This window comes from Takifugu rubripes, chromosome 10 (assembly GCF_901000725.2).
Source record: "Takifugu rubripes chromosome 10, fTakRub1.2, whole genome shotgun sequence".
NCBI lineage: Eukaryota > Metazoa > Chordata > Actinopteri > Tetraodontiformes > Tetraodontidae > Takifugu > Takifugu rubripes.
Window position 1 is genome coordinate 8593668 of NC_042294.1, and position 26761 is coordinate 8620428.

Consider the following 26761-nt stretch of genomic DNA (forward strand, 5'->3'; position numbering starts at 1 on the left):
CAGTTACACAGTCATCGGGACACAATTGTGATTTACGGGTCCGGCGTGCTGACAGAAAACGGTCACTTCCCCTCAGGAACTCGATTTAAGGAAACTGCAGCGCATCACGTGGATGAACGGGGGGGGGGGGCATGAAGTTGCAGTTGGGCAAAAATGGGAGAAAAGGTCACGTGCAGGCGAGTTGAACACCATGAACGTGTGATTTGTGATAATGCGTGGGGCTAATTGGGACAGTATGATGATAAATGCTAGCATCTGCTGGATGTGTTTTAACGCCGCACCATGTTAGCATGCTAGCTCTTGACTCCGTTAGCACAATAAAAGCACTTCTGTTATCTTTAACCTCACAATTGACCCAAAACCCTCACGCTGTATTTGAAATACACATATATAGCTGTTTTGTGTTTGCATCTGACCGCTAGATGCTGCTAAATCCTGCACAACGACCTTCAAAAATAATGTGCATGAGTTATAAACCAGTTATTTCTGATTAACTGCCGTGCTGTTGGAACAAATCAAACCCATTCGGGCACTTAATGACACAAAATGGCCGGTTTCCTCCCCTCTCAATCAGCTAATTGATTGCCGCTAATTTGCATAAATACACGCCACGCGAGCGCTGGAGGATAATTGCGGGACTTCCCGTTTCTGGAAGCGTCGGAGGTCAGTTGGAAGAACATCACAAAGACATAAGAGGCGGCGTGAAAATGTTCTTTGACAGCCTTTCGCAGGAACTTGGCCGCTGGCCTCTCAGGGATGTAGCAACATTTCCACCCTGGGTTCCCGATAAGGCGCCGATGCATTTGGCAAAACGAGCGGCGCTATCTGGCCAACGGACGCAGATTACAGCACGGCTGGGGCGCCTCTGCCGTCGTGCAACACGATCCTCCAGGAGCCGTTGATGTTTTGACACGACTGATTAACTAAGACTCGCCAGATTAAAGCAACGTACAGGAGGAAGTGGGATTTTTCGGGGTGGGGGGGGGGGGGGGGGGGGTCCTGCATCTGTGACAGCGGGCCTGAAGGGGTGGTCTCAAAGGATAGCCGTTGTCTTTCTCGGAAAAAGCGAACTTGGTCTCACCCCAGAGACAGATGAGCAATGTGTTAGGGCCTTGTGGTTTATGGACAGAAGCTATTTCTCAGGCTGGTGGGGTTTTCACTGGAATAAAAGAAGTAGCTCTTTACGCGGAAATAACTGACAGTTGTGTCGGTTCGCTCCGGCGCGTGCTGTAATATTCTGAGTGTCAAACTGTTAAACGACGCAAAAGGGGGGGGGGGGGGGGGGGGGGGGGCGGGCGGCTCGCCCCACCCGTCAGGCAGTTTTAGCTTGTGAGGGGAGGCTGAAGTTAGCGTTGAGAAGCTAAACACTTCAGAGGAAACGTTGACTCAGTTTCTCCCTGAGAAAAGATTCATTCATGTGCACGTTGAGAGTTTCCACCTCTGGACGGGGGGGGTGGGGGTGGGGGGGAAACCCGAGGCGGTCACAGACGGCGGCTTCTTCGGGTCGCCCTCCAGAATCCGTAAGGTTGTTTTTTTTTGTTCTTTAAAAAAATACTTTAGCTCCATGAGCGACTTTGAAGCTTTGAAGCTTCGAACGACTGATCTCTCTGCCTCCTCGGCTGGTGCAGAGGTGCTGCAGAGGACACGCCCATTGGCGCTGCAGCTCGTCTGGCTTTGACCCTGAGAAGTTCTTCAGTGCACTGCTGGTGGTGCTGCAGTGACCCCACCCGCCCCTCCCCTCCCCTCCCGCTCACACAAGGACTGTTATGAAAAGGAAGACATGGGGGGAGAAACCTGAAAATTAGCATCATCCACCATGTTAGCTGTAGCATGAATGACCTTTTTGATCAGCCTGCTCCGATATTTCTATTTTTTTTTCCCCAGGAACTTTGGGGCAGAAACGTTAACGCTAATGTTTGGGCCCAGGAAGCCGCCGACGCTAACGGCGACACGTGCTGAGTAAAAACCAACCTTGGCCGTCCGATGCAAAACACCGAGAGATGAAACATGGCGGATGTAGGAAAGGTGAATTCTCTTTTTAATCATCTCCAGCCACAGCATTCGGTTCATTTGACAATGCAAACTCCCAGTTTCAATCAGCGGTTAGCACACATCACAGTTTAAAAGTTTGAAATGAAAAATACAACACAACTATGAAAGAAAAACAAAAAAACAAAAACATATGAACAATTAAAACCTATAAAAAAATATAAAAACAGTACTCTTTAATCTCATTTCAGGTACCATTTCAAATAAAACATTTAACAGAGCAGACAAATTAAACCGAACCAATAGTTCTTTTCTTTTTTTTTCTTAAATAGAAGGAAAAGAATTTCCATCATGCAGAAGATGTCATATTAAATAAATCAAACAATAATATATACTTCTCTATATATCTCTTTTAAATTTCAAGTCAAAGCACTCCTTTCCCTCGTGGGGGGGGGGACATTTGAAAAAAACAAACAGAGGGTCCGTAATGCTTTTGTTAGCTGCCATCATAGCATGGCCGTTTATCAAAAACATTAGCAACATCTTTTTGGCACAGAAAAAGACGTTCATAATGGCAGTAGCATTTTGCATTATAAAAGAGGGGGCGGAGCTTCAGCTCTTTTTCCGTCGTAATTTTTTGTTTTTTGGTTTTTTTTAAATGAAAAGAAAAGAATAATCCTGTGCACTGACATCAGTCAGGAGAGTGGCGTCTCCCCAGCAGCAGCTCGCTCCTACTGCAGCATGCTCTTGATAGTCTTATTGGTCGATTCATCGTTCAGATGTTTGGTCGTGTACCTAAAAAAGGGGATCATTCAGTAAGAAACAATCAAATATCATGTTAAAAAAAAAAAAGAAAGATTATTCAGAATAAAGGCGGGTCCCCTCCATGGATACTTGGAGTGGAAATAAATAGACACCGACGTGGAAAATCCAATTGTAGCAGGGAAAGGACCAGGTTCACATATTAAAGTCATTCTTCCAGGCATGTCAGTCAGCCCCCCCCACCACCCCCCACGCAGGGGAAGAGCTGACGTGATGCATCAGAATGTCAGGTCCGCTTTGGCGTCCCTCTTTAACCTCCGCACCTGCCAGCCGTCACCACCGCTTCCTCGGATTTTTCCCAGAGAACAAATGTGGAACGCGGCTGAAATCTTCCTGTCAGACCACGTTTGTGAAATATGGCGGATACAGATGTGAGGGCCGATCAGCTGCAGCAGCTGTGAGGATAAAGTGTCGCACGTGCTTGGCCTTTTATTAAAGGGGGGGTTTGGGGGGGGCGATTGGACGTGACGCTAGCGTGAGAATGAGTCTCCGGTGCTGCGTGGGACCGCCAGGCAGCGCTAAAGCCGGCCCACACGCCACGGCGAGCTCACCTGAGAGCGTTGAGAAGTCCTTCTACGCTGTTGGGGGGCTGGTCTTTCAGGACTTTGATGCAGCCTTTCATCTGTGGGGAGCAAGCAAACCGTTAGCTTTAGCCGACAGGTGGGACGGCGGTGCGAGGGGCGGCTGCGCTCACGTCGATTTTGGACGACTTGGCGAAGGCCCCGACCGGATGGACGTAGTCGTAGAGGATGATGACCCCGACCATGACCCGCAGGCAGAAAGGCACCGTCTCCTCGCTGGTGAATCGGCTGCGGTACTCCCTGGGGGGGGGGCGCAGAGCTGCGTCAGGGAGGCGAGGGCGGCGAGCGAGAAGGCGTTAGCGCGGTACTCACGGCGTTTCCAGCATGACCTTACACACGGTCGCCATGGTGCTCAGGCAGTCCGTCGTGTTCTCGATGGGCAGGTTCTTGTTCTGTGCGGAGGAAGACGATAATGAGACGAGGCGAACGCGGTGGACACGCCGCCCTCGCCGCCCGCCGCCTCACCTCAGATACAAACTTAGTTGTACCGTCGCTTAACGTTTTCAGCATGGGCGTGGCGTCGGCGTAGAACAGGGAGATTCGATTGGCCAGCTCATTGTTGACTTCATTCTCGCCCTCAGCCTGAAACAAAAATAAAATAAAATAAAAATCGGTGAGACAAATGCAGCCTCTGCCCCGCGTCTCCATCGGGAGCCGTCCTCCCTGTCTCACACCTGTGGTGTCCCAAGGTCCTGGTTCTGATTGTGTGTGTAAAACCTTTAAGGGACCTTTAGGACTTTACTCCTCGTTGTCGGAGCTCCGACAAACTGCGATAAATAGCAAAAATCCCTGGAAGCGCTCCGGAGAAGGCCACAAATCCCCGATCCTCCGCCCGGATCGGCTCAGAAACGGTGAAATATTTATCTTCCGACTCGGAGAGAAGGAGAAGACCAATAAAGACATGAAAGGCAGCCCAGCGACAGAAGAACAAGGCGTCTCCTGAACGTCCTGTTCCCAATGTGTCTGCATATTTAAACAACCCGAACTTCCTTCTTTCGCGCCGACAGAATGTGAAGAACGTTTCTAGCTCCCACCGAAGATGACAGGAGCTCGCCGTCGGGACGGATGAGTCTCATGTCTGAGTGATTCAGCCGTCTGAGCGCTGACTAAATGGCCGCTGTCTGTAACGGAGCTGAGGGACGGCGGGCGGACGGGCGTCTAAACCCGTCTGGGCCCGTTCGCCTAATGGTTGCGGTGAATCGGACCTGGCGAGACCGTCAGAACGCGGTGCTGCTTGGTCCCAGACGCGGGGCGGACAATGAAAATCTCCAATTTAAGACATCTTGGGCTCTTCCTGCGGCGCCTGCGCTGGCGTTAGCGCGTCAACAGGGAGCATCGCTAACGACTCTGCCGCCACAGACCTGCAACCGGCCTCCATTTCCCTCATTCCTTTAAGCGCGCTTGCATCATCGCCGGGTGAAACTCGGCGTCCTCCGGCATTAGCAAGTGTCCCCAAATCAACTTCAACTGTCAGCGCTTGGAAAAAAAACCTACAGTTGTGAGAAGGTGGGAAATAAGATGAAGTGAAACTCCGGGCGCGCTGGCGCACCTCTGCTTTGCGTAACTTTCCAGCATCTACGCATCAGTAAAAAAGCTCAACGTCGACCTAAAATTAGAAGCTGGCGCCTCTGGCTGGTCCGGACCGAGGCCGCCTGATCTGAGATCAGCTCCTCCCGCCACATGTAGCCGCTCCATCATCGCTGCAGCTCCTTTAGCATCCAGCTTTTGACATTTATTCTCGCGTTAATCCCCCAACCAGGTGCCATTTTTATACAAACTGGACGCATGCAGGATCTCGCAGTCGTTCCACGCTGGTAAAAAAGCTTCGAGGGTCTGCTGCTAGCTGCTGTTAGCTGCTGCTAGCTGCTGTTAGCTGCTGCTAGCCGCTGCTAGCTGCTGTTAGCCGCTGTTAGCCGCTGCTAGCCGCTGTTAGCTGGTGTTAGCTGCTGTTAGCCGCCGCCAACATCAGCTGAAAACAAGCTGATGAGAGCAATCAGAGCGAATCAGTGGAACAGTGGAAGCAACAATAAGACCTCAAACATTCCCTCCGATCTTTGTAAACTTGTGCTTACGGGTAAGTTGTTGATCCGCATTCGACTGAGGGTCCTCCTGTAGTAGCTGAAGTCGTTCTGAATGGCGGGGGTCGTCATCTGTGGGGAGCAGAAAGGAAACGGCACGAGCCTGTTAATACGGAGCGAGTGTCTGGGCGTGGCACCGCCTGCAGCGGGACACGCCGCTCCGGATCAAACACGCCATCGCCGTGACAGCACGCTTTAGCCAACAAGGCAGAAAAGTAGCTTTGGGGGTGGGGGGGGGGGCACCATGAAAAGAACAGATACAGCTAGCTTCTTATTTGCTGAACTGGGCTTGAATCCCCCGACACTCATCCCTGCATCCCCGGAAATTTGCTTTATCCATGCAACACTCAGCGGATCGGTATCACGACAGGAGGGTCCGGAGAAGGGCGGCGTGAAGGTGCGCCGGGGTTAACGAGACCCGAGGACAAACAGGGGGGCTGGTATTGCTTTCTGAAAGCAGAATCTGAGCTGGGATGTTGGAAAAAAAAAAAAGAGGAAGGGGAAGTTAAAATCCAAGATGGCCGCCTGGACTGCTTCTCCTCTGACGCCGCCGTCGCCTCATCCTGTGTCTAATTATCACCAGCGCTGTCACCGTCAAAGCTGAGCTGGCAGCATGCTAATCCCGCCACAATAGGCGGGCGCTGTCTGCGGCCACTGCACGAGGAGTGTGGGGGGGGGGGGGGGGGGGCTCCATCAGGGAGAGGCTCCCAGGCGCACCAACACTTTAACTAGGTCATCGGCTCGTGCACGGGTGTGAAAGATTGATGAATAGGCCTGGCATGCCACCTTGTACCCCTACCTCTGTGTTTTTTTACCCCCCGGTCAGAGTTGTGGGCACTAATTTGGGCGTCGCAGCCAGTTCCCTGGAAGTGCTGGGGGGGTTCAGCCTCTGTCTGTCCAGATGAGTGCCCGTCCAGTTATGATTTTTGACAACGGGCTGCTAGTGCTGGAGTTTGGGTTGTTTCTCAGGGTGTTTCTGGGCCTTATTAGTCATTCCTCCGACATCCGCGGCTCCAAACAGCAGAGCGGCGTCGGGATTCTAATTAAATGCTAATCACCGGCTCGCTGAAAACTGCACGGAGCCAAAAATCAATTCAGCGGCGTCAGCAGTTTTCCGCGGAGCAGCCGGGAACGTGAGCGTCCCTGCGGCGGGGGCTCTGAGGCGGCGGAGGGGGCTCCCGCCTCACCTTTAGCTCGTCGAAGCGCAGCGTGAAGTGCAGGATCTCGGCGAACTGCTTGGCCAGGGCCTGCTCCCGCTCCAGGTGCTGGGTGGTGTTGTCGTAGGCCTCGCTGGTCAGGGCGCCCAGGAGGCTGCGCAGCGCCGCTTCTGTCAGGACAAAAGACCACAAACGTGTGAGGGGAGAACAGAAAACCGGGTTCTGTGGAGTTCTGGGGGGGGGGGGGGGGGGCTCATGCAGGCTGTCTGTGGGCAATATCAAACCAAAGTCTCCCCCCACCCTCGTTTCTAATGAGCTGAGGAGCAGCAGAGGACGGATCCTGGTTTAAGCATGTTCTGCACGTTACCAGCACACGTCTCCTACCCCCCCCCACCACACACACACACACACACACACACACACACACACACACACACACACGCACACACACACACACACGCACACACACACCACCCTCCATAACAACCACGACTTGATGTGTGAAGAGCGTCCAAACTGCCCAAGGCCCAGGAGCAGCCTGAGACTGTTGTTTTGTGTGTGTGTGTGTGTGTGTGTGTGGGGGGGGGGGGGGGGCGCTCCTGCTCAGATGCAGATGAGACACGAGGACATGGGGGCTAATTATCTCATTGGCATGAATGTGGGGGAGGGGGGGTCATTCAAAGAGGATTACACTCATTGTTGTGACAGTAAGTAAACACAAAGCCTTGAAATACTCACAGACTGACCATGGGGGTGGGGGGGGGGGGGGGGGGGCACCGGCAGGGAAACGAGGGAAAAACGAGGGGAAATGTGCGGCCCCCTCGAAATAAACTGTAGTTGTAGAACAAAAACAAAAAGCTTTACGGACAGAGGGACTTTTTTTAAAATTATTTTTAGCTTCAGACGTTTAGAATTCAGTCTAGACGCCAAAGGGGGGGGGGGGGGGGGGGGGGGGGGGGGGCTGAAACGAGGAGGTTTGATATTGGCACAAATCGGACCGCTTGACGGCAAGTTACGCCGTACGGTTCTTGGTGCTCAGAACTGTTGTACGCTCGGGTTTGAAGATCAGAAACTCGGGGGGGGGGGGGCGGCGTTAAATTAGCCACGTCCGTCTCCTGGAGCCAGCGCTGCGGAAAAGCGCCCGATTAAAACCGGCTTGAGCGGCGCAGTTTCCCTCGAGATTCTAGTCAAAACAGAAGTTGAGATGGAGCCGCTTTAAGGTCCGTAAAGAGGAGCCGGTTCAGCTACCGGGGGGGGAGGGGGGGGGGATGTCTGATCTTATTAGGTCACAGGACAGCGCGCAAGAAGAAAACGAGCACGTAGGCACTTAGCAAGCAGGGTGGGGGGGGTCGCAGGTGGGGGGGGTTCAGGCGCTGCTGCCAGAGGTCGGAGGGGTTAAACCTGTATCGGACCCTTCGTGGGTCCTGGGGCCTCCAGTAGGGGCTTTACGTGCGTCTCGCAGGACAGGACAGGACGGGGACGGGGACGGGGAGTGGGAGGCGGCCTCGTTTGTTACGTAACAGCCGCCGCCGCCCACTGCTCCCACTGACGACCTTCTCCAGAGCCGTGGGGATTAGATTTGAAGGCGTCGAGGCATGGCGGATTCCCCGCGGCCCCCTCCCCCCCCCCCCCAGCTCGCCCTTCGTCTTTAGGGTCCCCCCGTGCCCCTCCCTCCCCCTTTCATGCCAATTAAACAACCTATAGGCCCGATCCTACATGGAGGTCAGTGCACAGAGCAGCACGTGGAGGAGCGCACGGCTGAGCGGGCTTCCAGAGCGTTTATGGAGACCCGGGTTCACGCCGGTCCCGCCTCTGTTGACTTTTGCAGCCCAGCAGTCAATACTGCAGATGCACATGCAAACAATTAAGGTCATATATGGAGGTCGCGTGTATGCGACGCCACTTTAAAACGGCCTTTTATAAACAAGGACATCTGTCGCCCCCCCCCCCCCCTGCGTTTCTGCTCACTGGCATTTTTGAATAAAGTATCACGTAGCAACGAAGCCTCACAGGAGCCTGAGCCGAGAGCGAAGGCGCAGCACGGGCGGATGGATACCTAATCTCTGGGAGAACTCGTAGAACTTCTTCAGTTTCCCCACCAGGGGAACCACAGCGGCCCACGCCTGCTCCTGTAGCGCCTCGTCGTTGGGGTTCTGGATGGCCTGGAAACGGCAAGAAGATTAGAGAACGTGTTCGGGGGCAGGTGAACAGGAGCTGCTGGGGAGAGGCGCACCTCCCGGATCTCCACGCCCGCTCCCTTGTACGCCTGCAGCTCGTCCAGGATCCCTTTGGCGTCCTTCAGCACCACGTCGACCTGCTCCCACACCTCCCGCTCTGCATCTGTGGGCCGAGCATCTGCGACGACAAAGGTCAGGACGGGAGACTTTTGATTGGCATCTAATCCTTAATCCCGCCGGATAAAACACACGCCGAGAACGATTCTAGGAAGATAATCCAGCAGCATTTTTCCCAATTACCAAAATTCAAGCATTACTGGAACAATCTCGCCCCTCCACCTGGTTTGGTGATTTTTTTGCATCTACTTTTTTGGCCCAGAGGATGAAAATAGAACACAACAAACAACCCTGGTTCAGTTTCAGTGTTTATTTCCTTCGTGTTTTGGATTCAGTCAAGCGAAAACACCGTGAACCTTTACCACCACCCGAAGCTAAGACACGTTGGCAAGTGTTAAAGTACATTTTGAGCCTCTACAGATACAAACGCAGCCTGTAACAGCATCTGAAATATCTCCTTTTACGCTTTTATTAAGGGTTTTAATCAAAACATGTTTGTTATTAATCAATTTGCAAAAATCTTAATTTATTCTCCCTCCAGGGTGTAGAAAAGCAGTTAAGAAGTGAAGCTAACACCGATATTAAGGCGAGTCTGTCACGTACTGATTAACCGAACCTTTAAAAAAGTGATTAGCTCAGCATAAAGGCCCTTTGCCGTGCGTTGTGCCGTTCCTTTAATTGTAAATTCACCTGGAAACAGTGGGAGCTGGGAGGCTTCGCTCCCTACAAAGGTACGGCGGAATCTGCGCCTTTGCCAAGTGTGAGAATACGACGGCAACAGGATCAAGCTGTGCTGACGGCCTCGGGCTACGCAACAGCTGAAACTCCAGAGCCTGATATCTGAGGTGAGTGTGTGTGTGTGTGTGTGTGTGTGTGTGAGATTGATATTCTGCACACATTTCAGCATGAGACAGGCAGGTGGAAGGAAAGTGCAGAAGGTAGAGTTGTAGATTTGGCCCTTTTTGCCGCTGGGAAGAACATTAAAATAAACTCTGTGTGTGTGTGTGTGTGTGTGGGAGAGTTTATTGGGAAGTGAGATCAGGTGATAAGTTGAGATACTTATGCGATGATAGGAGAGGAAGCAATTACTCACTTTCGAAATCGAGGAAAAAGTTGGGCTCCTGTTCCAGATCTGTGCACGTTAAAACTTTCAATAGGTTCCCCATGTTCCGATATCTGCAAACAAATTTAAAAAGTGACAACACGGTGAACCAGAGATCTGAACTAATCCGTGGTTAAGGTCTATATGAGGACGCGTCTTCCCCCCTGCAGACGTCCCAGGTGAGGAGTGGCTCTGGAACGTTGTAATCTATAGTTAACACGTCTCACTGAGGCAAAAAACACAATAGATTCTAATTAATGGATGAGATGTGTGTGCAAACGATACTGCTGCGCATGGAAGAGACACAAACATGATGCTCTGCTGCGTATCGGGGGGGCGGAGCAACGCCAGCGCAGTTATTTCAGGGTACGTTTGCTGGGGGAGATCGGACCAACAGGTCAGGAGCCGCGTAAAGACGACTGGAGATGATTAACATGTTGTCATGGTAATCTGCAACTGTTGGACGGGACAAGGGAAGAAGGTCTGCCCCCCCCCCCCCTCAAAAAACACAAAAATAGCAGCATCACAATTAGGCAGCCTTGTTCCCGTCAATGTCTTGGTGGAAGAGGAAGCAAACCGACAGTTCCTGGAAAACAAACACTCGCCCTCAGAATCAAAGGTCAACCGAACCACGGGGTGGGGGTCACAGAGGAACTGTGGCAGGCGCTGTCAAAAGAGGACGGGACGGATTCCGGGAGATGGCCGCGCAAGGTTGCGAGGCTGCGCTGAGCAGATGTCAGCCGAGGTGAGTGACGGGCGGGGGCCGGGGTGACGGGGGGGGCATCACACCCACGCGCAGGTAATGCCGAGAGACAAGGAGGTGAAGGCGGAGGAGACGGGGCTGCTGTTAGAACGCAGCAGGAGGCGGGGGCGGCGGCGGGGAGACGCGTATTCCTGCATCCTCGAGGAGCCGGCGCGGGGTCGTGTCCTCACTTCCACTTAGTGTGCTCGAAGTGGGCAGAAGAGGAAGCGCGCTGGGGGGGTTCTGGCGGAGGAATAATTGAAAAGTAACAAGCAGAATGTCTGGGCTGCATTACCACGCCGACCCAGTGACCACCTAAACGCAGCCACCTGCCTCGTCTCATCCCCCTCCTCTAATGTGACCTGACTGAGGAGCTGTGCCAGCGCTGGCACCTCGCTGGCTGGTGAAACCCTGCACCTGATCCAGGGAGAGGGCCGGGCCGGGCCGGGCCGGGCCGGGCGCCGCCAGCCGGTCCTCTGCTGCCACCTCTCAGCCGCGCTCGCACAGACTGGCTGGCAGAGCCGCCTGGCCGCTGGCAGCCGCGCGGGCATGGCGCCGCGCCCCCGAAAAGCCCGGAATGAGGTCATTTTAAGGACGGGGATTTGACTGGCTGCGCTTCAGAGTCCGACGGAATCTTCAAGCGCGTCGGAGGGAGAATCTGATTAAAGCTGCGCAAATTCAAATTTTGAACTTCTCAGATTAAATGTCGTCCCGGGGATAATTTAAACACCCCGGCGTCAGCGGCGTCCCTTCAGAGCTGCCTTTTAAAAAATGAAAAAAAAAACCGCTTCATTTCAGCAGCTGTGGGAAAGCAGAAACATGGGCCGAGACCACAGAGAGACGGGGGCTTTAGTGCCCCCCCAAGTCCCGCCGCCATGGAGCACTGGCATGACCTGGGCACTGCGGAGACCCCGACCGGGGCAGTGTTGTTGTTTTGAACCCCCCCACTGTGCCATCGCGTGCTCGCTGCAAGGGATGGGGGGGTGGGGGGTGGGGGGGGACTGCTTCTAAGGCCAGGGGCAGAATCTGACAGGCAGAAGCCCGCGCAGCTCTTCCATTGGCTGAGACGATCTACCAACAGCTCGCTGTATCCATGGAGGCAAAAAAAAAAATAAAAAAAATTTGGTGCCATTGAAAACAAAGCGGCAGCCAATCAGGAGGCAGCTCCAGCCGAGCGGCGAGTACAGTAGTAGTGGAGTCGGGCTCGCAGGCGCATGAATATATTAACGCAGATGAGGTAATGCGCCAAAAAGAGCGGATTAGTCGCAGCCGTGAAGTCAACTGGAAGCGATGGAGGAATGTTTGCATTCCAGCCCGGTTTAGAACCTGGTGAGAAATGTGCCCCCCCCCCCCCCCAGAACATAAAGGGACATCCAGCTCCATAGCTTGGAACATCTTTGCAGACACGCAGGACCTCTTAGACGCATCCGCCACCCAAACAGTGCCACGCCCATGCAGCAGCGTGACCTCTGCGTGGCTCCGCGCTCAACGCCTCGCAGCACGGCGAGACGCAGGGCGCCGCCGAGGAGCGGCACTGCGGCAGCGTCCCGCAAAAGATAAAAAAATAAAAAGAAAGAGAAAACAGCTCAGGGGCCGACGGCGAGCTAATGGAAGGGAGGGACGGCGCCGACATTCCGCTACTCGGCTGCAGCGTGAGGATCCACGTGCCCCGCTGCTTTACTATGGAAGAAAAACAACGCCCCCCTCCCCCCCCCAGACGGGGGCGAGGGGCGTCACGTGGGCCCTGCCGTGGAGAGGCTGAGCGCACTGCCTGGGGTGTGGAGGTTGGGGGATGGGGAGGAGACGGCAGAGCGCTTATGCTGGAGATTAGGCAGCTCTGCGGATCACAGTTGTGTTTGGGTGGATGTGAGAAATGAAATTTAGATTAGACGTATAGGAAATGTAAATAAGCGGAGAGTTGAATGAGCGCGTGGGTGGGGCGCTGCGCGCGCACGCGTGTGTGCGTGTGTGTGTGTGTGGGAAGCGTCTCGCTGCAGCAGAGGCGGCCGGAGCTGCGTAGCTTTAAACTTGACCTAGATTCCCCGGGTGACACGCCACATCGCATTAGCCCACTCGGCCAGACCTGGACCCGCCGGAGCTTGCTGACACTGGGCGGACTCGACAGGCAGAAAATGGGGGAGCACTTCCCAAACGGGCCTGGCATGACCCCCCCCGCCCCGCCCCGCCCCACCCCGCCCAACAACAATCCTCTCCAGCTGACTAAATATTAGCGGGCATGACGATAAGGGGGCGGAGCAACTTTGTTTATCAGGGTGACCTCAAAGCCCCGCCCCTGCATTTTGGCAACCACATAAACATCATCTGATGCCCCCCCTCACCCAGATCCTGGCAAATCAAAACAATCCTCACTGGAAAGACGGATTCATTACTGGTGCTGGTGCACCTGGTATCAGCTGGAGCGGCAGAAACCCCCCCCCCCCCGCCGCCTAAACACTGCTCATAGACCCCAAAATAAAGCATTCCGGGATGGAAATGTGCATGTGCTCCTCCGGAGGAGCAGATCAGAGGTGGGATGAAAGCGAGGGAGCACCTCATCCCTGCCTAAGCCTCTGTCTTTAAGTTGGAAACCATGGCAACGGGCGCATACACAAGAGTCAGCTAAAACGCCGGCTCCATTGAAACCGAGCCTGCGTAAAGAGGCTCTTCAGTCCGCAGCAGCCATCAGAACAGACGCTGGCGGCCTGTGACTGATGAGCATTTCAGATCAACAGACGCCGACGCAGCTCCACGGCCGGCTCGAAATACTCGGTGACTGATTCACCCAAATGAATCAGAACAATCCCCAAACAAGCGTGTGTGCGTGTGTGTGTGTGTGTGTGTGTGTGCAGGCCTCCTCCATCCTGTCTGACGGTTGTAAGGAAATGCTTTACCAATGTGTGGATTCCCCTTCAAACCGCCGCTAACCCTGTTTACTCGTCTGACCTTCTGACTCACGGTGACTCACCGACGTCACTGCCTCTCTGTCAACATGCCCCGGCGTCCACGGCCAGGACAACATTGTGCACGTGGGTTCTGGGCCAAATTAAACCTTCATTTAAAAGAGGGGAGAGACGGAATCGTGGAATTCTCTCCTGCTCTGGCAGGATTTTGGGTGGGGCATATTAGAGGTATTTTGGAAGGATGATGCTCGCAGGCTGAGTTGCAGCACCGAGTGCATCGGTCTGCGAGGCAGGAGCGCCACCTGGGGGACAGAAGCGATTACACACGTGCAAAGAATGATGGGAGGGACCACTCCCAAACCCTTGTCCCCCCCCAGATTTAATTTGGCAACGCTCAAACACGCTGAATCAAAGGACAGCAGGTGATGGACGTCCATGAGCAAAAAAAGATAAATAAATAAAAAATCTTAAGAAAAACGAGGAATAAGCTGATTAAATGAGCAACATTGATGTCTGGTGTAACTGCGCCACCTAGTGGCCAGACGCAGACGCTTTACAAAAAATACAGGAAGATAAAAAAAATGCATTTTTGTCTTGACAACTCCCACCTACTACACAGAAGATGAATTAATTAGTTAAAAATAAGAACACGCACTAACAAGACAGGCCTATTGCCACGCCAGTCTCTGACAGCATTTTAGAAAAAAAAACAACCAACAAACTGCCTAATGGGACTGTCAGGAATTAAAAGCAAATCATCGTGCTGTAATCTGACAGGTGTACAACTGGCAACAGCCGGATGTATTCCTGGAGGGCAAGGGGCAGGAAGCGACGCGGCATCAGCCCTCTAGTCACATAAATAATAGATAAGCGAGGAGAAGCTGGAAGCTTTTAGACAACACAACAAGCTGTTCTACGCAGCGGTGCAGACATATCATCTCGAATGTCGTCTCAAATGAGGGAAGGCGTCTTCCATATGCTGACTCAACACTGAGACAACTGAATGAAAACAGATTTTAGGGCTTATTAACAGTTACCAAGCCAACTGACCAAAACATAGGGTAAACTCTACCACTCATCAGTTCATAAACCATTCATATTTGAATCTATTCCAGAGCCGACTTAAGCATCTTTCATATAATTTAGAAATAAAAATAATTAGCAGTATGGGTGACACTACTACAGTACACCAGATGGGGGCGCCCTCGGCCCATTCCTGGTCTCAGCGACAGCAAAGCTATGAAAAGCGACACCTCAGGCTGTGACACCACACCTCCCCCTCCTGGCTTAGTGAGGCTAATCCACCCTGCGTGTGTTATCACACAAAACCCGGTCTCAGCTCTATTCTCCATTTTCTAAAGCCTCCTTCTGCTTCCCTGTACCGCCACAGGGTCGTGTACGACGCAGTAGCTAAAATAACAAGGCACTCAGGCTACCCCAGTGAATACACACTCTCCATCACCGCGTACCGTCATTGTGCAGCGGCACGGCAGCCCGTCGCTGACACACCAACGCCTCCTGGGCCTCTGCCTGGGATACACAGACTTACAGATCCTATTTATGAGCCACCTGAGGCTCAGCTGTCAAAACGCTACAGCATTCCAACACCGCTGCTCAGCCAATGACACGATGGTCGCGTGCTCATGGCAACAGTCTCCAGGAGACGTGGAGGGAAATACAACAGGGATGAGCAGACGCGCAAGCAGGGGAGGCGAAGAGAGCAAACAGGAGACACTTTTATTGCGGCCTGTACTTCACGTTTTGGTCAGGTTCATTCTCCAGCTTCTATTTATGGCCCACAATGCACTGCACCGTCTGAGACAAATACCAGGGAAATGGAAATTCAGGCAGGTGCATGAACTGAATTAATACAGAGTTTATGCTGTAAAGTCTAATTCAAGGCAATATCAGTTTTATATCAAAGTTTGAATGGCGGCGGAGGAACTTAAGGAGTCACGGGAGGACAGCTGTGGCGAGGACAGCTGTGGCGAGGACGGCTTCTACGCTGCTTGGTGAACCAAGTCCACAGAGAGGGATGGAATTTTAGATTCATCATCTTAGATGCAAACCGAAAAAAACATGCTTTTTGTCTCAGGACCGTGATCAATAAGTAATGAGAACACACCGACTGTCTCCTGACATTATAAATTCTAATGAAGTTTTAAGGGGGACCTACCAGCAGTGAAGCTGGGTGATGGTTGGGAGCAGGGAGGCCTGGCCCGGCAGGTGGCCCCAGGTCACAATCCTCCAGCAGAGGTCAGCCTCTGCAACACAGTTTGAAAGGACATTTCCTGTGGTCACAATCCGAAACTGGATAAACGAAGCAGGGAAAAGCATGTGTGAAGACAGTCGTCTGCACTCGCAGCCCGTCTCACCCGCGAGCGCCACAGAATAAATCAAGTTATGCGTTAAAGGTTAGAACAAACCGTTTCATTTGGGGGAGGGAGGGAAAACAAACACAACAAACCACTTCCTTTTGCGCAACACTTCCTCTTATTCATTCTGACGTTACAGAAACTCTGCAGCAGTGAAATTTGACAGTCTGTGCAAACCGACGCGAGTCCAACAGAGTCCACGCGTCCTCGGGGACATTCTGAGTGACATCTGTGGCTGAGGCTGCGGAGCACCGCGGCGACAGCCCGGAGCTACGACATAAGGCCGAATCATCCCCCGAATAAGCACATGAGGTTATATAGGTTAAACGGGACGAGCAGAGCTGCAGAAATTGTCCATTTTGCTTGTTTCTCTCCATTTTCTGTGGTGAGATCTGTCATTGATTTGTGATTCCCTCGACCTTCCAAACAACCATTAAACCCGGGGCGGCTGTGGGCCACTGGACACGGTGTGGGCCCACTTCCCCCTCAGGGGGCGGCTTTTGTGGCCTGTCACATGAGGAACCAAACAACTGGACAGAAGTCTTTGAATGAGAAGTCACGAGACGAGAGGAGTGACGGCAGAAATTGAAAGCTTAAAATCAGATCCTGTTTGTTAAACTTGCTGGGCCACCTCAGAGAGCTGTCTATAGTCTCCACTGGTGGGAGTTACTGGATTTACTGGTGCAGGCACCATTTTCAGGTAAAAACTGGCTCTGTAGCCTCCTGATCTGCCATCTGGAGCTGAGCCACATGGGGATCTCATGTGAGCTGCAGAAAGAAAGAAAGAAAGAAAGAAAGACGCATTAACCAAGTAATCTGTGCCTACACCAAGTTGCTCGGGGGACTTTTCCAAATCTGGGTGAGCAAAGCGACAGCCTGCATCTTTCCATTGGTCTGTCTGTCCGTCTGTTTTTGGTCTTCTGTTCCGACTCCAAGCTCGCTTTTGTTGCTGACTCGCTCCGGAGATGCCGCCACACTCAGAAGTGAAAAGCATCCCGCCTTCGGTCCGTGGGTGGACAGAGTGGGAGGGACCGCTCCCTCCGCGTGCCCGACGCCTCGGAGAAGTCGCGGGAGGGACGTGAGGAAGCTGAGAGGAATGCCTGACCCTAGTCTGGAGCACAGGCTGACTCACTAGAAAGTGTATTAGGCAGCTGCCAAAGGCTACAAACGTCGACCCTTTCACAGCAAAACAGTGGATGGAATCCGATGTTTATTCGCGCAAACGTGGCTAAAATAACTAGCATGAGATCAGCTCTGTAATAACTGCAGCCTGGATTGAAGTATTCTCCCCAGAAAGATCAGATTAAATAACCCGCGACGGCGCTCCGGCCAGGGTTTGTGGATAACCATCTCCCAAAAATCTCAGCAGGTCAAATGGCTGAGAGGAAACAAATCCAAGCAAGCAGAAACCGCTTTATCCCATCCGACGGGGTCGATACGGCTCCGCCAGCAGACCTGGCGCCTGCAGTCTGCACGACACGATAAAAACATCAACAGCCATTAACTGAACACAAGCTGGCCGCCCGAAAACTCACAGTCATGCACATCGTTTACGCAGCTTCATGGCACAAGACTGATGACGCATCAGGATCCGGACAGAAGCTCATAGTGGACATAACTGATCTGTAACCCAACCCAGAAGCAGCACATCCATCCTACTGGGTGTGTCTGAAGGGGGTGGGCAGCAAGGGAGGGTGAAGACCTCCTGGCAACTTTCTGACATTCCAATGATGTCAAATATTATTCTAAAGATAGCGCACTTATCAGGAGGAGAGTCGCCCCGAAGGTGTAAAGGTAGGTCTGAAACTGAGGAAACACACATAGCGGATTAATAATTAGACAGAAATGTGAAAAATGCACGCGTGTTTGCCTGTGCCACGTGGCAAATCGCCCGCTGAGCTGCACTTTACTGAAGAGTTCTCAATACTGAACCACACACTAATGCTAGCATACGTGTAGCCTTCAGATAGCAAACCAAGTGATGACAAGCAACCTAAAAGCTGTATCGGATCACTCGACACATGAAAAAAACCCAGTAAAATCCAGATTGGACAGGAAAGGATCCATGTCCTGCAGCTCCCGTTCACTAGACAACATCTGATGTTCAACTCACTAAGAAAGGTCAAATGTCTGGATCCCTGCAGACTAAAGTTACAATATCTGTCTGCAAAGCACATAATTAAGCAGAATTACACCCACTCCAGTCAGCAGAGAAACACGGGAGAAAACAGGAACCAAAAAACTGAAATAAAGCCAGTTTGGTCGGGAAAAAAAGACATTGCGCCTAGCTAAACTTGCATGTCTGTACCTGTATTTGACTGGGATTTATGGACTCAAGCACTGGGTTAAATGAGCCATATTCTCATTTCACAAGCAAAAGCTTGGAAGTAAAACACACAGATTTGCTTCCTGGACGTGTGAAACTTCATGTCACAAGCGGGTTTTTCTCCTTCCTGCTGCACAGATGTCCACATCCAGCCCTATTTAAAGTCAAACTTTGCTTGGATTGCTAGTTCTAAACTCCCCCAGAGGTTGCCCCATCCATTATCCCGTCTGTTCACACCGCTACGGAAGAACTACGAGACACGGCACAACAAGTCGTACCATGTCCAACAATTGCTGAAGACGTCAGGTATTTAACATGTCTTTTTCAAGGAGTCAGCGATGAATCAGGCGATGGGTGGCATCCAGACTAGAGAAACTATCTGGAGGGATATAAAAAGGGCAGTTCCGTTTATAAAAGTGAACGCAAATAGGAATGAGGAAGATGGATGTCAAAAGCAGGCCTTCCTAAATATCCTGCAGAGGTGTTGTTCCACACAGCAACTGCAGCCGAGTTTCTCTTTAAAACAAAAACCCGGTTTACAGACACAAGTAACACCTGCCCACCACACAAGTGGCTTTTCCAAGCCGTGCAGAGCGGGACGAATGTGCACGGGCGGAGACAGCGAGACAGTTTCGGCCATTTTCAACAGGGGGCCACCCTGCGTCACAACTGTGGCGGGTGTCATATCCGGCTTGCTGCACGTTTCATTTGCACTTTCAGAACCTCGGCGGGGAGGAGAGCCAACAGTCAACGCCTACAGGTACTTCAGTGGAAAAAACAGATTCAAAAAGAGAAGTATTTTCACAATAAAGTCCAAACGGGCAGCACCACTGCGGTCAATCCATCCGGCGTGGATTTGAACCGAGGTGTGAGGGAGAGCGACACAGATGGGCAACTCTGCAGCACAAATCATAGCTTTAAAAGGGCATTTAACAACTAACACTCAAAGCGAGCCCTCGCAGACCCAGTAAGCACTAAATAATTAATAATTATGCAACTTTTACCACTGTGACGACCAGTCTCGTTGAACTCCAAGGCTGCAATAGCATTTTCTTGTTGTAAATGACTGGAATCATCTTCCAGGGACGAAAAGCTGTGGCAGAGACCTTTTTGGACCTTTTGGAAGCTTGGTGGGGATAAAAACGATGCGGTAAGGTGACATGCATGCGCATTTCCTCTGCTGCAGCTCCAAAGATGCAACACTTACTGCCTGCCTGTTAATCCCGGTCACAGGGGTTATTTAAAACCGTGTAGATGACCCGTCTCACCGGTGTGAATGTGGCAAAAGCACGGAAAGAAAATCCCCCCCAGTAATGCTCATTACGGCCGAGGCATGCAACATCAAACGCCTGGAAGCAAATAAAGGAAATCAGCTAGCAGCGTAGCTGAGACTGACGTCTCCGGTGAGATCTACCGTGCTGTCGAAATGGGGAAGTTAACGGCGCGTCGAAAGCTCGGGGACGTCATTTAAATGGATTTAGAGCCGACTTGGCCACATATATTGGCCATTTCGCCGGACTGGTTTGTGAATCATCATCATTTCTTGCCCCGGAGGAACTATATTTAACGGCTCCCAGCGGATCGAACCGGATGACACCCGCCGCGGATTTCCGAGAAGGAAGAAGCAGCAGATAAAAATTGTGATTTTGTATCCTTACCCCCTCTTTTATTTACCTTGGTGCTCGCTGAGGAACGCGGCGAATCGACGACTGGTTACCACGCTAGGAGCCAGCCAGTGGTCCGGTGCAGGAAGGGAGAAGAAAAGCGATTTGCTGCCGCCGTTTCCGGGTTAGTGAATGGAGCGTCAGACGGGAGGGGAGTTCGGTTTGGCCCACCTCTGGTCGCGGAGGGGAAGTTGTGCACTTTTCTTCAAGCGTGACTATGGACCCCGCCCGCACAGGAAAGACCCGTTAAAGTGTTCCAGCGGCGGCGAGCAGCGGATTACAACTGACCTAGCCTGTTAATTTAGCTTTATTGGGATTTATAGCGCTAAAAGTTCACCCCTGTCTTTGAACTAATTACAAGTAACGCCAAACATTTTATCAGACGGAATAAGTAACCAATTAATGGGATGCGGTATTAACGGAAGCCCGTTTCCACGTGATAGGAGAAAAAAATGTGGGTCAGCATAATGATTAAAGTATTTATATCTTTGTGGATGACCGAGGAAGTCTTTGTAGTGTTACTGAAACAGGATGAACATATATTTGAAGCCTATTTAACTTAACACGTGTTGAGCAAAAGGACGTTAATTAGTGATTGTTGGGACCAAGTCTTTCCATTGGTTCTGAGTTGATTCTTTAAAATAAAAGATCCACATCATTATAAATTGCGTTTCACAAGCCTGAATCCTCTTTCTTGTATGATTATGCACAAAAATACATTTGAAACTGAATGAAAGCTTGAATATTTCGTTTATTCCTCCACCTGGACGCCTCATACGGATGTATTGGAAGATTACGGGTGATCCAGTGACGGTTCTTTAAAGGCCTGTCGATGGTGACAGAATAATCACGGTACTTCCTGCCAAAAAATAAAGTAAGGTGCTGCTCAAAAATGAAACTAAAAAGCCTGCAACATAAAGACGGATTGTGACTCCAACGTTCACATCTGCCACCAATTAAGCCTGATGAAGCCTCACACCTGACTCACATTGGTCCAGTCGGATCTTATAAAGCCATGACCGCCGACCCCCAGGTCCGTTTAATAGGAAGATTTGGAAAGGAGAACGCAGTTGTTTTGTCCTCAGCGAGCTTCCCAGTAACAGAGAGCCAGTTCCGATCATGGGGAAGGAGAAGACTCACGTTAATGTGGTGATCATCGGCCATGTGGACAGTGGGAAGTCCACCACCACCGGCCACCTGGTCTACAAGTGCGGAGGCATCGACCAGAGAAGGCTGGACAAGTTTGAGAAGAGCGCAGCGCAGGTGAGGACGCACATGTGCAGCACCCAGAGTTCTGGGGACCGCAGTTTAAGGTCGTGTCCGGTTGTCTAGATGGGGAAGAGTTCCTTCAAATTCGCCTGGGTGCTGGACAAGCTGAAGGCCGAGCGAGAGCGCGGAATCACCATCGACATCTCGCTGCTGAAGTTCAACACCCAGAAATACACCATGACCATCATTGACGCGCCCGGACACCGGGACTTCATTAAGAACATGATAACCGGGACTTCGCAGGTAAGAAGCGCTGCGGCGAGTCCGTCTGCGCGTCCCTGAACGCATCTTGGTTCAGAGTGCCGCTCCGTTCCAGGCCGACGTCGCGCTCCTGATGGTCTCTGCAGCCAAGGGGGAGTACGAGGCCGGGGTGTCGAGGAGCGGCCAGACCAGGGAGCACGCCGTACTGGCCTACACGCTGGGCGTGAAGCAGATCATCGTGTGCGTGAACAAAATGGACCTGACCGAACCGCCCTACAGCCAGACGCGCTTCGACGAGGTGGTGCGCGGCGTGAGCGGCTTCCTCAAGAAGATCGGCTACGACCCCACCAGCGTCCCGTTTGTGCCAGTTTCCGGTTGGACCGGCGAGAACATGATTACCGCCACTCAGAAGGTCAGGACAGTGCCCATTAAAGAGCCTCCTGATGTAACCTTTTTGATGGCTGTGCTGTCTGCAGATGCCCTGGTTCCAAGGCTGGAAGGCCAAACGGAGAGAAGGGAACGCAAGTGGAAGAACTCTGCTGGAGGTTCTTGACTCTATTCAGCCCCCTGTGCGCACAATCAACAAACCCTTGCGGCTGCCTCTGCAGGATGTCTACAAAATAGGAGGTAATGGATGGTGCTGAGATATTCATCCCCTGCAAATTCAATCAAGGAAACGGAGGTAGATGTCGGCACCGAGCCACAAATGCTGAAATAAATGTGTTTTAAATTGCCGAAACTTGCTTTTTCCAGGAGTTGGGACTGTGCCTGTGGGTAAGATTGAAACGGGCATCCTAAAACCCGGCATGACCCTCAAGTTCTCCCCGGCCAAGCTGACCGCTGAGGTGAAGTCTATCGAGATGCATCACCAGGGGCTGGAAACGGCGCTGCCGGGCCACAACGTCGGCTTCAACATCAAGAACGTGGCTGTAAAGAACCTGCGGCGGGGGGACGTGGCCGGAAACGCCCAACAGGACCCTCCGTCTGACGTCAGCAGCTTCGAAGCCCAGGTTGGTTCTGTGAGGTTCAACCTGGATCACGGCGGCGTCACCGGGTTTTCGTCTCTAGGTGATCATCCTGAACCACCCGGGGAAAATTAAATCGGGCTACTCGCCGGTCCTGGACTGCCACACAGCCCACGTGACCTGTCGCTTCGCCGAGCTGAAGGAGAAGCTGGACCGTCGGACAGGGAAGAAACTGGAGGACCAGCCGCAGATGCTGATTTCTGGAGACGCCGCCACCGTGAAGATGGTCCCAATCAAGCCGATGTGCGTGGAGAGCTTCTTCACGTACCCTCCTCTAGGTAGGCGGCGATCCACTGGATCCCCGTGACCCTGAACGTTGCAGCGGCTTCACCTTCTCATGTTTCCCAGGACGCTTTGCTGCCAGAGACCTGAAGCAGACGGTGGCCGTAGGAGTCATCAAGTCGGTGGAGAAAGACCCAGGGTCCAAACCCAAAGTGTGTAAATAAGTTCTTTACCAGGACTCTGGTATGATTTAGTTTTAATTTTAGTTTAAGTTGTACTTGTGCATCCGTACAGTTTATGTTGAGAGAATTCCTATGTTGCTGTTAAAGCCAAGATGATGATGGACTTTGGTTCAAATGTGCGGCGATGGCCAAATATAAATCCTTTGGGAGACTGTTGCATGTTTTTATTGTGACGACGGCTTCTTGAAAGTTCCCCTTCAAAAAGCTGAAACGGGAACTAAACTTCTCCCGTTGCCACTATTAAGTTTGTGCTAAGCTAATGTCTGCAGCTGTATATTCAAATAAATTCTGCAAGAATTTTCATAAACTTATGGCGACGGGCGCCGTTAGACGTCCCAGTAAGTGTTTGCGAGGCAAAAAGGAGCGACTGCGTGAAGTACAGCACTTTAATGATACAAGGGGGCGCTGGGTTTGTTCAACAGCGGGAGAACCGCGGGTGGGTGAAAATACATCATTTGTCAAGCCTTTTACAAAGTCCACTTCTAAAATACCCCCTCTGGCTCACAGGCAAACCTGGAAATGTACTGATCCAGAAATGTGGAATGACCTTTGAGTTGGGTGGGGGAGAATTCAAGCTCATGAGGTTTTACAGGACACTGGTTAGTGAACACACCCAGCCTGTTGGAGAATCAAGTTATTGCTAAGATGTCCTCTCGCATTCCCGCGCTTGTCTTCAATAGTGGCTTTAATGCAGGGTACCCTGTAGCGGCGTCCTGCTCTAATAGTGGCTCTTCAAACCCTGAGGTGAGCGTCTTTGAATGCAGCACTCCACGCGATTCCAGTCGTCGTTACACCATGCACAGAAACGGTCAGGAAGGACTGGAGATGAGTTCACGCATGGTGAACAGTGTAACAAGGAGTAAATTAGTGACCTAACGTGAACCACAGGCTTTGATACTCCACCACACAGTAGCAGCAGGTTTTTCTATACTGTAAAACAACCATAATACATGTAAATACACACAAAAGCAAGCAGGAACAAGGAGCACACTCAATGAAGTTCTCGTGGTGGGACGCCTGCCTCTTCAGTCAATCGCGGTGGTCGACGGGGATGCAAGACACAAATAATGGTGTGACCTATTTCACATTCCGTTTCTTAGTATTTGTCTTTTTTTTTTTTTTTAAATCCAGAAATATAAGCAGATAATTACTCGAGGGCTGGTAAAATGAAAACAGGTAAAAGTCGACCTCCACCGCCCTGATGGTCACTGACGGGTCGAGCGTGATGGTACATGTTTTGTACAATAAAACATGTATGTACACAGACACAAATATATATATTTACATACATATATACACAGTAACAACATAGACTTGGGTAAGTGCTAGGGTTCTGAGAGTGGCTTGGTCGTAGCCATGCTATAGGATTAAGATAATACTGGTAAAGGAAGAATACACACATTCTTTGTACAGCATGGATTAAGCATCCACGGATAGAGGAGTCTTGAGCTTCTTTGCTTGTTTTTTCTTTTGTGTGACAAAGGGCGTTACGAGAGCTATTTACAGGGTCTCCCAGCGTAGGCAGAGGGGTAGTGCAAGAGTTTCTGGCTGTCAGTCACTCAGGATGTGCACAAACGACATTGGGAACACCCCCTTTCTGTCTGGATCTCCTTCGATGTGCCCGATCTGGAAGCAGAAAAGGGGGGAAATGATGCGTGTGAGGAAACAAAGGGGGCGCGGCGCAACGTTTCAGGGGGTTCCTGGCGGGGTTCCTGGCGGAGGAACCGGGAAGACTCACCCACCACTCCTGGTCCTCTTCTCCTGTAACTATGATCACCTCTCCTTCGACAAAAGTCAGCTCGTCGTCGTTGTCGGCCTGGCAGTCGTAGATGGTCTTCACCCGGCGGGCTTTGGTCTTCCCCTGGAGACAGAGAAATCATTAAGGAATAAACACGTGTCGACACGTGCAGCGTTAACGAGCAACTGGGATTAGCTACGTAGCTACATCCATTCTACATTTTTGTTCCAAAGCTAACAGCTAAGCTAAATAAAACTTTAGGGATCCTCTACCGTGTTGATCTTCCTGGGGAGGGGCACTGGCGTCTCTGCCAACCCTGCTGGAGTACCATTGGTATCCTCAGCAGCTGGTTGGGGGGGCGTTGCTGTGGGTGCTTGTTGATTAGGCGACGGTGAGTCTTGAAGCGGCGGTTGAGGCTGACTTTGAGGCGGAGGCGGCGGCTGCGTCTGAGGCCTCTGCAGCGTGTCACTGGGAGGCGGCCTGGGGGCGGATTCGGCCGTTCCGGGCTTGGGGGGGATGTCTGCCAGGTGAGGCTTGGGAGGCAGGTCTTTGAGGTGGGGTTTGGGCGGGAGGTCTCCTAGCTGAGGTTTGGGAGGGAGGTCTGAGAGCTGCGGCTTTGGAGGAAGTTCTCCAGGCTTAGGCGGAAGTTCTGATGGCTGCGGTTTGGGGGGCAGCTCTCCCAGCTGAGGCCTGTCCGCCACGGGAGTCTTCTGCGGGGTGTCGGCCGCTGGCGGAGACTTCGGGAAGACGTCTGGTGGCTGGCTGGACTTATCCACGGATGGGTGATGTATGGTGTCGATTTTGCGCAGCGCCACTGGAGAAAACAGCAAACTTTTTACAAGTGCTTCCTGATGCGGCAGCGTCCTGCTGAGTCAAAACTGACCTTTCTGAGGTAGTTTGGGAAGAACCCTCGGCCCAAGCGTAGATTTGGTGTTGCTCGAAGTGCTGCTGCGATGACAGAGGAGGTAAAATGAAGAACAGAAGCACGGGGGAAGATAGATAAATCTGAACTTTGCTACCTTTGCTGCTGAGGAATGCCTTCAAACTTGTTCGAAACGGGAGACATCTTGCTGACGGGTGGAGGAGTGGAGTCACTTCCTGGAATGCCCACACGGATAAATGATTATCCAAACCCATAAATATGGGGATGAATTTGATATAAATGACACAAATTAAAAAAAACATGCAGTAATGGCGAGAGAAAATAATGAGGGAGGCGTCGTCTGGCTGAGCTTTCCATTCGCCGTGTTTAATGGAGGCTGTGTTGTCTTTAAAAATGAGTGATCGTTCCGTTATGGGTGAGAAAACACCATGAAGGGCGAATGAGACAGTTAAAATAACAGTAAAAGCATTAAAATGATGGTTCACGTTGGTGAGGTCTTACTGTCTTTTTAGCCCGAGTTGGATAAAACTGAAAAAAAATGCCAACCTAAACATCTGAATATGAAAAATAACCATTTCAACTGGAATAAATCTCTATTTTCAGGCAACCCAGTGGCGAAACCAGCCCCAACTGGTGCAACGTGTGCTTTGTGTCTCACCCCCAGTTAAGCCCCCTTTACTGTGTGGACTGTGAGACAGCGGGCTGGGTGGGTCAGACAGGGTGCGTTTGTGTCCAGGAGGCGGGGGCGGAGGTCTCTTCTTGGACAGGGTGGAGCTGCCTCCTGGTGTGAGTGTAGAGGGAGGGCCAGATGGGGGAGGAGCTGGAGGAGCGATACATAAGACACATGAGGTGATGAGGGATGCAGAGGAGAGGGCGTCTTTGCACCGCACCAAATACACAACAGAGAGGAGAAGATGGGTTAATGAGACTGTATCAACACGTGTGTGTGTGTGTGTGTGTGTGTGTGTGTGTGTGTGTGTGTGTGTGTACCCAGAATTCAATTTGGTCTCTTAAACAGAGAAAAGTGAGAGCTAATAGAGAGCTCAGCCAGAGAAGAATCAGCTGTGTTGAGAAGTTTACAGCTCAGAGCTGATGGGACATCAAATCCAGAATAAAAAGGGGAAAATTACAAACATCACACGGCGGAAAAT

At 51.7% G+C, this 26761-nt stretch overlaps 3 protein-coding genes across 15 annotated transcripts in view; 1 reads left to right on the plus strand and 2 right to left on the minus strand.

The window, feature by feature from the left end:
* Positions 1–2015: 2015 nt before the first annotated feature.
* On the minus strand, positions 2016–20213 carry fam49bb (family with sequence similarity 49 member Bb). 5 transcript variants are annotated; one of them, XM_029842520.1, is made up of 13 exons: positions 20041–20212; positions 19371–19492; positions 15842–15929; positions 10015–10097; positions 8861–8982; positions 8684–8789; positions 6658–6797; positions 5465–5542; positions 3858–3974; positions 3705–3784; positions 3506–3632; positions 3363–3433; positions 2016–2784 (listed from the first exon to the last, which is right to left on the minus strand). In XM_029842520.1, the coding sequence occupies exons 4-13, from the start codon at positions 10085–10087 to the stop codon at positions 2721–2723; spliced, it is 978 nt and encodes a 325-aa protein (XP_029698380.1). In that variant the 5' UTR covers positions 10088–10097; positions 15842–15929; positions 19371–19492; positions 20041–20212; the 3' UTR covers positions 2016–2720. The 5 variants fall into 5 exon arrangements, with proteins under 5 accessions (XP_029698380.1, XP_011606327.2, XP_003968130.2 ...); XM_011608025.2 differs by lacking the exon at positions 20041–20212 and adding an exon at positions 19574–19968; XM_003968081.3 differs by lacking the exon at positions 19371–19492.
* Positions 20214–21057: 844 nt separating this feature from the next.
* On the plus strand, positions 21058–23153 carry eef1a1l3 (eukaryotic translation elongation factor 1 alpha 1, like 3). Its single transcript, XM_003968082.3, has 7 exons — positions 21058–21293; positions 21363–21542; positions 21616–21912; positions 21977–22127; positions 22254–22510; positions 22569–22803; positions 22874–23153. The coding sequence occupies exons 1-7, from the start codon at positions 21150–21152 to the stop codon at positions 22969–22971; spliced, it is 1362 nt and encodes a 453-aa protein (XP_003968131.1). The 5' UTR covers positions 21058–21149; the 3' UTR covers positions 22972–23153.
* Positions 23154–23361: 208 nt separating this feature from the next.
* Positions 23362–26761, minus strand: part of asap1b (ArfGAP with SH3 domain, ankyrin repeat and PH domain 1b) — a 30418-nt gene continuing 27018 nt past the window's right edge. For 3 of the 9 annotated variants that reach the window (XM_029842512.1, XM_029842510.1, XM_029842508.1), the window contains 5 exons: positions 25747–25825; positions 25611–25672; positions 25000–25541; positions 24728–24850; positions 23362–24615 (listed from right to left, as the gene is read on the minus strand). In XM_029842512.1, coding sequence (XP_029698372.1) covers positions 24541–24615; positions 24728–24850; positions 25000–25541; positions 25611–25672; positions 25747–25825 — 881 coding nt within the window. In that variant the 3' untranslated portion in view covers positions 23362–24540. Of the gene's footprint in view, positions 24616–24727; positions 24851–24999; positions 25542–25610; positions 25676–25746; positions 25826–26268; positions 26431–26761 lie in introns of all 9 variants that reach the window. The other 6 variants (XM_029842509.1, XM_029842507.1, XM_029842511.1 and 3 more) reach the window with 3 other exon arrangements.